Source organism: Magnolia sinica, chromosome 3, assembly GCF_029962835.1.
Source record: "Magnolia sinica isolate HGM2019 chromosome 3, MsV1, whole genome shotgun sequence".
Lineage (NCBI taxonomy): Eukaryota > Viridiplantae > Streptophyta > Magnoliopsida > Magnoliales > Magnoliaceae > Magnolia > Magnolia sinica.
The window spans coordinates 1,019,849-1,030,913 of NC_080575.1; the positions used below are offsets into that span (position 1 = coordinate 1,019,849).

The 11,065-nt window shown below is 40.9% G+C and overlaps 1 protein-coding gene across 1 annotated transcript; it reads right to left on the reverse strand.

Moving 5' to 3' along the window:
- Positions 1-1,206: 1,206 nt before the first annotated feature.
- On the reverse strand, positions 1,207-10,702 carry LOC131241379 (exopolygalacturonase clone GBGE184-like). The gene is made up of 3 exons (XM_058240195.1): positions 10,075-10,702; positions 2,329-2,363; positions 1,207-1,391 (listed from the first exon to the last, which is right to left on the reverse strand). Exons 1-3 carry the CDS (start codon positions 10,359-10,361, stop codon positions 1,387-1,389), a joined length of 327 nt encoding a protein of 108 aa, XP_058096178.1. The 5' UTR covers positions 10,362-10,702; the 3' UTR covers positions 1,207-1,386.
- Positions 10,703-11,065: the final 363 nt, after the last annotated feature.

Genomic DNA, 11,065 nt, shown 5'->3' on the forward strand with positions numbered 1-11,065 from the left:
TATCTATTAAGGGATCCCGACAATTATGGAATTCTTCTAATACATTCATAATTTACAATTAATATTATTATATATTCAAAATATATTTAAAATTCCAATTTGAAATTTATGTATATTAGAAATATATTTAGAATTCAAATTTTATACATTTACTTTAAATATTAAATCCTCCTCAAAAGATTGGAAAGAGAGAAGTTTAAATCAAAATTTTTATATTTATATAATACATACATCATAGTGGAAGATGAGTTTGAGCCTATGTGGACACCAGAGGGGGAATTTCCAGGAGGATGGGAGATCGACTATCTTTTTCATTAGTTGTCTCGTTCGAGTGCTTTCATTTAGGGGTAAAAGGATGTTATATTTGACCAGAGTCGCCATTAGCCAATTATTTTGATCTTACATTCGGTTAAACCCTATAGAAACACAAAGATTGAGAATCCGAAGATTCTTAACCCTAAAATGACTCTTGAGTTTGCGTTCCATAGATTTCGAGTAAGGGACCGTGGTTACAAAGAGGGAAGGTATTAGGCACCCTCTTTGCCCGTACAAATGTACGGTCTTTACTTCACAAAATCTGACTAATTTTTTAGGAATGTGATTAGTTTTCTGGTGCAAAAAATATAATACAATGTAATGACAATGATGATTGATCGATTGAATTTTTTATAAACAGGATCCAATTATATCAGCAAGTCGCAAAGCATACATTTGAAATGATATAGTTTAGGGTGCAAAGTATGTAGAAATGTGATGTATGAGACGTTTAATATTGTATTGATACTTATAATAAATGACGACTAACTAGTTAAGGTTTTTGGCAGGTAGGATCCAATTATATTGGCAAGCCGCAAAGCATACGCCTGCCAGTCAGATATGAGAAAACGATGGAATGTAATGTATACGACAAAACGACGGCTAACTAGCTAAGGTTTCTAGTGGACCTGCACGGGCCTGTTAGCCCATGCTTGTTTGTGGGTTTTACTTTGCAAGTCAAGACTAGGAACATCCCTAATGGAAATGGATGGCCGCGATCCCTCATGGTGGAATAATCTCAGGATTAGCAAGTTTCTCTCTCTCTCTCTCTCTCTCTCTCTCTCTCTCTCTCTCTCTCTCTCTCTCTCTCTCTCTCTGTTGAGCCTACTGTTAATCGAATGGAAGGTTCAAGATCATTGGTCCAATTCAAACGATTTCAAAGATGAGTGGTCTGATCGGACCAATATTTAAGAACAAATGTCCAATCGGTCTGATAGTAAGTGGTAAACGGAGTAAATATTCAAAATAGATCTTAAATGGCTCAATAAGTTTGACCTTACTAATCATCGGATCAGAGGACTGAGTTTATTCACAGTTGTTGCATCTTTTCTCTTTTGTGATTCCAACTTTTCAATCTGGTAAGTTGAATCTTATTGCAATTAGTTTCTTCCTTGAACGATTTGCATTATATTCCTAAGATCATAATGGTTGAACAATCCTAACCTCTTATTCGTGGACGCTTGTGGAATTAGGATCTTCAGATATTTTTCATTTTTAACCGTTCGATAGATGTCCACCAAACTGATAGTTAGATAATCAAATAAGCTTAACTTTTAGTTCATTATACATTGATACTGGGGACCATTATTTAGACAGTTTTATTTGAGTACGTATATGCAATGTGTGCAATTTCTAAGTGCCTGAATATCATCCATCACATTCCGCAAGAGTATCAAAGTTTTTCTCGAGTGAAAAGGAAGGAAAATGGGAGGGAAACTCGTTTAACCAAAAAAAAAAAGAAGAGTGAAAGTCTAGTAATCTTCCAAATGGAAATGGATTGTACGCAAGCACTTGGCAACTTCTTACAAATTTCATACCTATGTTAACACTAATTTAAATAAAACTCCATGTAAAATTTAGTCTTTTTTTTTATACGCACCATGAAACAAAAATTGAGATTATTTCGTTATATTACTATCTAATTTGTGGATTTTTTTTAAGTGGATAAAATGAAAATAATAATAATCTAATAGTCATGTTTTAATAAACAAACATTCACCAATCAAAGGTTAGGATAATTCAAACAATCTGAGTTTTGGACTGACTTATCTGCATAAGTTTCAAGAATTATGTTGGTTTAGATTGATTTGTGTATGCTACATGCACAATTTTAGAAGTGTTGTGTATAAAGTATCATATGTGGTAGGAATATAAACTAGATGCCAAAGTCAGAAGGACATGTTTTCATTCACTTCCCCGCCAATTACTACTCAGTCAGGATCTAGACTCATTTTAAATTTGTAAAATAATCAAATTTTATAGCTCTAAAACAAAAAATGATGAACATCATACCTTTTTTTCCTATGCCACCCAATCCAATGAGCATCCTAGTTGCAAAAAATAAAAATAAAAATCGTTAGCTTCATTTTATTTTACAAGCAATAAGAACCATTAATATAATGGACCCATGTCTATCGTTTGTAGGGCCAGTGTGAGTTGTATAGAATATGGTGGATTCAAATGGTGCATCTAAGGTGTGCGCACAGGCAAGCAAGTTAAAACAATCTATAGAAAATCACTCAACACCATATAGATGGTAAACATTTTTTATGCAGAATTTTTTTTCCACGTGGGCCTGTATATTTTTTTTTGAAAGGTGACAAAATTATATTAAGAAGGAAGAGATACAACAAAAGGAGAAGAGAGTCTGCAGAGAATGCAAACTCAACTAGCTCCTAAAAAAGAAAAAGAAAATCAGATTCCTTAAGAGAATCGACGGAACAAACCCATTCAACCAACATTCCCTTAGCCTTAGACGAGACAACAAGGGGAGAGAGAGAAAGGTCCCTGAAACATTTGCCATTTCTCTCCTCCCAGACAGCCCACCAGATCGCTATGATTGACATCCTCCATGGTCTAGTCCGCACCTTACCGATATGAACCCCATGCCAAGCCTGAAGCAGAAGATTCATCGACCCGGGAGAGCTCCAACTAATGTTAAACCGCGAAGGGAAATCTGACCAGATTACAGTGATAAAAGGGCAGAAAATAAGGTGATCTACCCTTTCTTCGGCCCGCATACAACACAAACATATGTTAGGGAGGGTCATGCCCCGCTTTCTCAAATTATCCACTGTGAGAATTTTCTTTTTGTCCACCAGCCAGCCAAAAATGATATGCTTCAGGGGAGCATCATACTTCCAGATAAAGTGAGAATTCTGAACTATACTGTCATTTGTCTTAACGTGCAGCTGGCTGTACAAAGATCTGACCGAAAATGAGTTGGACTTTTCCCCTCTCCAAATAATGTAATCTGCGCTAGACTAAGAAGGAAAAGCAGCATAAATGCATTGTAAAAGATCCACAAACTCACCAATCTCCCAATCTTGCAAGTTCCTTCTACAGCCAATGTTCCACACTGTCTTACCATCCCTCACCATGTACCAGTCAGCCACCAAAATTTTTTTATTAGGGACAAGGCAAAAGATATTCGGAAAAGAATCTTTAAGCAGCTTGTCCCCAACCCAAATATCCTCCCAGAATCTGATATACGTCCCATTACCAAGACCGAAACCCACACCTTTCAGCACCTCTTCTTTCATCTTCAAAATGCCCCTCCAAATAGCTGACGCCTTATAAGAAGATGACTCTTTAGTCCACCACCCTGTAGCAGACTTCCCATATTTGCTTTTAATAATAGTATTCCAAAGGTGCCCATCTTCACATCCTAATCTCCAAATCCACTTACCAATAAAAGCTCGATTCATATTCTTCAAATCTTTAATCCCTGCTCGACCACAGAAGATATGCTTAAACACTTCTTTCCAATCAAGGAGATGGATCTTCTTCTTGTCTTCCATTCCATGACAAAGGAAATTTCCATGCCAAAGGAAATCCCGCCTAAGTTTTTCCAGAACTGTCAACACCGATCCCGAACATCTGAAGATGGACATGAAATAAACAGGAAGATTTGAGAGGGCTACCTTAATCAACGTGAGCCGACCTCCCAGTGATAACTATCTACATTTCCATCTGGCCAGATCTCTCAAACCTGACTATAACCTTCTCCCATAGATTCTTAGGAGGAGCACCAATACATAAGGGAAGACCTACAAAAGAAGTAGGTAGAGAACCCGAAGAACAATGAAAGAGGCCTGCTATTTGGTCAATCTCTTCTTTATCCATATTAACTCCAAACATCTTAGATTTTGCCATATTGACTCTTAAACCCGAAACCGCCTCAAAGCAACGAATAGAAGTACGCAAATTATTGATCATTTTGAAGATTGGAATCTGAAAAAAAAAAAAAAAAAAATCAATGTATCATCAGCAAATTGGAGGTGCGACGTCGGACTTTGCAAGCCTTTCATCGTTACGCCCCTTAGGATACCTTCCAACTGACCTTTGTGCAACATTCTGGACAAAGCCTCCCCCACTATTAGAAAAAGAAACAGAGAAAGAGGATCACCTTGCAAAAGACCTCTCGAACTTTTAAAAAAACATTGAGGAGATCTGTTGAGGAGAATAGAGAAGTGCGCCGACCCGATACATTCCCCTATCAAGGCTCTCCATTTAGGACCAAATCTCATCCGTTTCATCATATACTGCAGGAAACCCCAATCTACATGGTCATAAGCTTTTTCTATGTCAAGCTCGCATATAATATTTTTCACGCCCATCTTATGAATAGTGTAGACATTCGTTGGCAATTAACGCACAATCCACGATCTAACGGCCCGCGATAAAAGCGCATTGGTTACCAGAAATGATCTTGCCTATTATCTTCGATAAACGAGTCGCCAAAGCCTTAGCAAGAATTTTATAAGGCCCTCCCAGAAGACTGATCGGTCTGTAATCTTTGAGGGAAGCAGCCCCCAATATCTTAGGGATAATAGCAATAAAAGTCGCACCTAGTGATTTAGATAAAATGCTTCGCTGATGGAATTCCTCCACAAATGCCATAACATCCAATTGGATGGTGTCCCAGAAACTTTGGAAGAAGAGGATAGGAAATCCATCCAGACCTGGCACCTTGTCACTACCCAAAGAATCGATAGCCCCACTCAATTCCTCCATTGAGAAAGGGACTTCTAACGCAGAAGCTTCTTGCAAGGAAATGCTATCCATCTAAAGGTTGTCCAACCTGGGCCTATTCCAATCTTCTCCCTTAAGAAGGGAGCTGAAAAAAGCTACAACCTCTTCCGCAATACTGTCTTTGTCCTTCAATTCGAGCCCCGTTCACAACAATAGAGCTAATTCTATTGGATCTGGCATGCATGTTAGCTATGTTATGGAAATAGCTAGTATTTTTGTCACCTTCCTTAATCCATTTCACTCCGGATTTTTACTTCCACGAAATTTTCTGCTATAGAGCCCTGTTAGAGAGAGACTGAATAAGCTGAATTCTTCTTACCGAAACCTTAAAAGACATGGGAATGTCTTCTGCTTGAAGATCTATCCTCTGAAGCTTTGCTAAAAGGGACTCAGTTTCCAAGGCCCTGGCACGATACTCCCTCTGATACCAAACCTTCAATTTGCCTTTCAGTTGTTTGAGTTTGAGACTCAGCCTATATCCAGCAAAACCTTCCACCTGAAAGCCTGTCCACCAGTCCACTACCATCTGTCTGAAGCCTTCAATTTTGAGCCAGGACGAGTCAAACCTAAAAGGTTTAGGACCCCAATTCTGATCATCAGATGACAGAATAATAGGACAGTGATCCGACGTAGTTCTAGGAAGCACTGCTTGCGCCAAAGAAGGAAAGGATTCTAGCCATTCAGGGGACAGCAAAAATATGTCCAATCTGGAAGAGTCGGAGAAGCCCTCCCATTTGTCCATGTGAATCTGGAACCCAAGAGAGGGAGATCAACAAGCTCCTAGTCTTTGATCCAACGGGAAAAGGAAGGCAGAGACTCTGTTACCGTGGGACTTCTCTTCAGCATACCTGATAACATTAAAGTCCCCTGCCATGCAACAAGGCCCTGTAAAGCTCTGTCTGATAGAGGTTAGCTCTTCCCAGAAGTCTTTCCTGCTATCGTCTTGAGTAGGCCCATAACTGAGGATATGAGAATTTGCAGACCTAAGGAAATATGAGCTAGAATAACGGACATGGAAAAAAGACCGACAGAGCTATTCTGAAGATCCCACTGAGACGATCTCCAGGCTAGCAGAATGCCACCTGCACTGCCATTGGAATTCAGCACTACCCATTTCGCATCTTTGGCCTTCCATAAAGAACCCATCAAACTGTTGTCAAAACGATTGACCTTGGTTTCCTGAAAACAGATAACGTCTGGATTCTTTCTATAGCATAAATCTTTGATTAAACTTCTTTTATGCTTTGACCCCACACCCCTAACATTCCAGGAGATGACCTTCATTAGGGAACTGAACTTCCCCGTAATCCCTAATTCCCGCCCCTTCCATTGACCGTATCAGACGAATCTGATAGCGGCATCAAACCTTGAATAACACTGTTGTTGCAAGATCTAGCTCGACGACCTCTCGGGGATTTGGATGCTACTAAGGGTCTACCGCGAGAATCCACGCATTGAAATAATGCAATGTAGTCCTCCGAGCAGTCCCCAAAGGATAGACCTAAAGATCTTCCCACATGGCCTACTGCATCGTGAATCCATTTCTTCCTTTGAATGACCTCTATCAGGTTTACTCTGTTCGACGCTTGCCTCTGCTTCTAGTCCCCCGATTTGTCGGGAACCGATACCATACCTGCTCGGATCTGCAACGGCTCTGCTTCTATCACTTCTACTTCTAGTGTCTCCTGGAAGAGAGTAAGGAGGCCATGCTCTGAGAATTCGCAGTGAGATGATAGAGGAGACAAAAGCAAGGAGGAAGGGGAAGGAGGGTTTTCTAACTGGACAGAAGCTTGATCAAACTCCAGTTCTTCATCTTCCACGTGCTTCAGAGATGTTGGAATGGGCTTTTGAACGTTATGTTTCAGCAGGGAGATCTTCCATGGCTGCGTAGAGGTGTGATGAAAAGGGAGCATTGGAGATGTGGAAGCGATCTGCTGCGAAGACCTCTCAGCTCTGAATGGAACTAAGCTCTACTTTGCTGATGCCTCTGGCTGAGGAGGAGTATTGAGATTTAAATAACGCAGACCTGATAGACTTAAGCTCGGACCCGGTTGACTAAAACAACACTCCCCGGATCCGACTGCGCCCAGGTCTCCCAAGTAGAGTGTACCGGGTCTGAAAGAAGAACCGTCGAACCTGCCACACATCAACTGCCGCTGCTCCCTACAGGCTCCTTCTGCCCTCCTAGAGATATGAGCCTTACCGTGGCAACGTGTCTCCTGATTCGGATATCCACGTATCACAGCGATCTCAAGATAAGGGGGGGGGGGGGGGAATCGGGATTTGTATGGCTCGGATCTACGACACGTGTCTGGCTCGGATCTACGACACGTGTCTAGCCACGGCAGAGATCTACACCACACGTCTGACGAAAAGTCGTTGCACCCTACAGGTCTGCAGCACGCGTTTGGCGAGAGGAGGCGTCTCTGACCGGATCATCGATTGTAGGTGGTACGGGTGCAAGGCTACGTTCCCATACTCCGCTGGAACACGCTGCTCGTGCTCCTTCATTCGCAGTGCCGTCTGTCACGGCCATCGCAGGCGGAGGAGGGGGTTCCTTTGTTCTCCACCAATCACCCCATCTTGGGATAGGGTTATTCTTCTCTTCCTTCTGTAATGGCAGAATAATGCTTTTATCTTCAACTAGGATCTGAATATGATTGGGAAGGGGCTCCCCTTTGCTTCTACGCATACAGATTCGTGCCACCGCCATTTCTTCCCCAATCTTCGTCTTTAGATCTAGTTCTATGAGCGAACCAAGAACGGCAGCAGCGGCGATGAAAAACTCATCGTACCAGAGTTCGAGTGGAATCCCCCAGATGAGGATCCAAACGTTTTCAAATCCAAAAATAGAGAACTCTTCCCAACTCTGGACAGAGATAACCGGCCCGTCATTATGGATTGCCCCTACCATGATCAAAGGATTTGGCTTAAGACCTGGCAACATCTTAACCCATAGTTGATTATATCTGATCGGCCTGATGACAAACTGAGCTGGACGAATTCTGCAGCAACTGTCGATCCAGTTTTTAACTTGAAATATTGAGGCTCCCTCTTTTGTGATTATCACCACCGTGTCCAGCAGATCTTCCTTCGATTGGTCTACTCGAGCTTGTTTAATACACAACAGGCAATCCCCAACTTTGGGTTTAGGATCTTGCTTATCTTCCCTCTCTTCCTGCTTATTGTAACTACCACTAACCGTCTCTATCGAATGAATAGAGTTGTGCGACTGAACTGGTTTCGTAGGGCCTGCATGATTTAGAAGGGCATCCCTAAAGGAAATGGAGTTCTTCCGATTGAATGAGCCTTGATGCTTAACCTCCTGAGGTTCCTTTGAAACGAGGATTTTACCCTTTGGGTTAATGCGATTGAGGCCGAATCTCGCTCTTTGAACCAGAAGCGGGACTCCCCCAAATCGTTCGCCATGTAGCATGAACACCGATTTGGAGAATTATTCCTCTGAACTCATCCTGACAAGGGAGAAACCTCTGAACAAACCCATGCTTCTGTCCCTTGGCATTACCACATCCATAACAGCACCCGCTCTACCAAAAACTCTTGCCAAGTTACTGGGGAGCCATCCGTCTGGGTAACCTTTGACAAAGATAGTCGAGAAGTTTGAGACTTTTATAGAGTTACGAATGAGATCACTTCTTTTCCCTTTCTTTCCGACCACCTCATTCCATTCTCCTAGCACATCGTTTCTACCAACTGGGTCGAGACCCTTTCTTCCCCAACACTACTCTTATTGCTCATCTTCTCCTGTAGTATGTCCGTCTCTGGATCGTACTGGTCCCCGTCTACATCTGCATTTGGGAGCACCCTAGGAGAGGCGGGGCCCTTGCCTCTATTGTTTAGCACCAGTGCCATGGATTCCATCAGGTGTGCTAGCATGGGAAAACAGCTTGAATAGTTTCCGTCGGCTGCGCTAGCATTCCGTCTTCTTCATTTCCTGCATGCTTTTTTTTTTCTAGATAAAAAGCAATATAAAGCATCACTAAGGAGGTTGTAGTGGGCCTGTATATAGTGGGACATTCTAGATAAACAATATAAATCATCACTAAGGAGGTTGTAGTAAGAATCACCACCAGAGACATGTCATGAATGGCCAAAACGCTACTCATGTTTATTGGTAAAATATTTGAATATACAAGAAAATCTATTCGTAGATGGGCCACTAAAATTAAGCATAAAAAATGTCCCAATATAGCAAACACGTGGGATCAAGGATGATAAGTGGATGGTCCCATGACGCACATCATGTGGTATCACATGTATATTGAATGTAGACCATCGGTTATAAATTTTGAACGGTCCAATTCTCAGCTGTCTGGCTTACATAGGAATGAAGTAATTTTATTTTTTTTAATTGACCATAGTTGCAAATGTGCAACAGTAGGAGCTGAGGGGCAGCATTTCTTTTGACACTTGAAGATGCACATGTACAAATTACAACCCTGATAAGAATGCAACATTTTCACAGGCAAAGTCCTACAAGGCATCAGATTGTAGACAAGAATGGACAACTCAAAAGAGATTAATGGTCAACATTAAACGTAAACATTTGGTGCTCATTAAGAATGGGCCATCCTCCTTATGGTCGAGATCATCTAGACGATTGGGTCCATCATGGCTTTAAAAAGATGGCCTCAATATGGAGTCACCATCCTTATTTTCTCATCAAGATGAACCGGTCTATCTGATTCACAGTTTGGATGGTCCACACATTCGGATGCTTCTTAAGGTCACTTCCTTATTTTTGTTGAAGAAATAAGGAAAAGAGGAGATCTGAGGTTGGAATCTTTAGCTTTAATGCCACATTATGAAAGTTGTTGATTTGGAAAAATTGTACATTTAGGAAAAAACAATTGCCTAATTCTATTTTATTAACAAAATAAGATATAAACAGTCTAAACTCCCGAGAATGCATCAACATTAAGAAATAAAAAAGATATTAGACTCCAATAGTTTCTAATCTAACTTTAGTTTTCAAGCATGTACCCAATTCCATGGCCTGGGCCACAGAATATGCCAGAGACAGAGATATCATTGCTGCCTTCTCCAATTGATACACAGTCATCACCTACGCCTATGGTTGAAGTTGTGATATTGATGTTTGCAGATGAACTGATATGTATTCCATCTGTATTAGGGCTGTCCCCTGGAACCATGATATTGACGTTGTAGAGTTGAACTCCTTGGGACCTAAATACGCTGATTTGGAAAGATTTGCTGTTCAAGAGATGAATATCATGGATTACAATGTTGGTGATATCCGTGAACTTCATAGACTATACCATACAATAAGAATACATTAGTTTCATTTCTCCCTCAATTTGCATGCATTCTTAATGTTCAACATCTCATTCGTGATTCAAAATTAGAAATGTACCCAAATGGTTTTAGGACTACCTTATGATAGGATCTCATGTTCCTTTTTTGGGGTTCTTTGTTTAATCCTTGTGTGAATAATCAAATGCAAATAGACCACTATAGGCAAAGCAATGATGCCATAACTTGTGGTGACATAACATCTTTCCTGCCAACATGCAACCTATGTAGGAAATATGCACCATGAAAATGGTAGGCCCTATAATCAACATCATGAGCAAAAAAATTAGTCAATGTTGCTCACAAGATGGGGTGAACCATTGGAATTAATGGACAATCAACAGTATAACTCAATGTATAGGTGCGGCCACCGAATGAGTGAATCAACCCGGTTCTCTGAAGAGGTTCATCTTCTTGGTATGACTGTCGAAAGCCTACTGTTAATCGGATGGAAGGTTCAAGATCTTTGGTCCAATTCAACCGATTTCAAAGATAAGCGGTCTGATCAGACCAATATTTAAGAACAAATGTCCAATCGGTCTGATAGTAAGTGGTAAACGGAGTAAATATTCAAAAGAGATCTTAAATGGCTCAATAAGTTTGACCTGACTAATCATCGGATCAGAGGACTGAGTTAATTCACAGTTGTTGCATCTTTTCT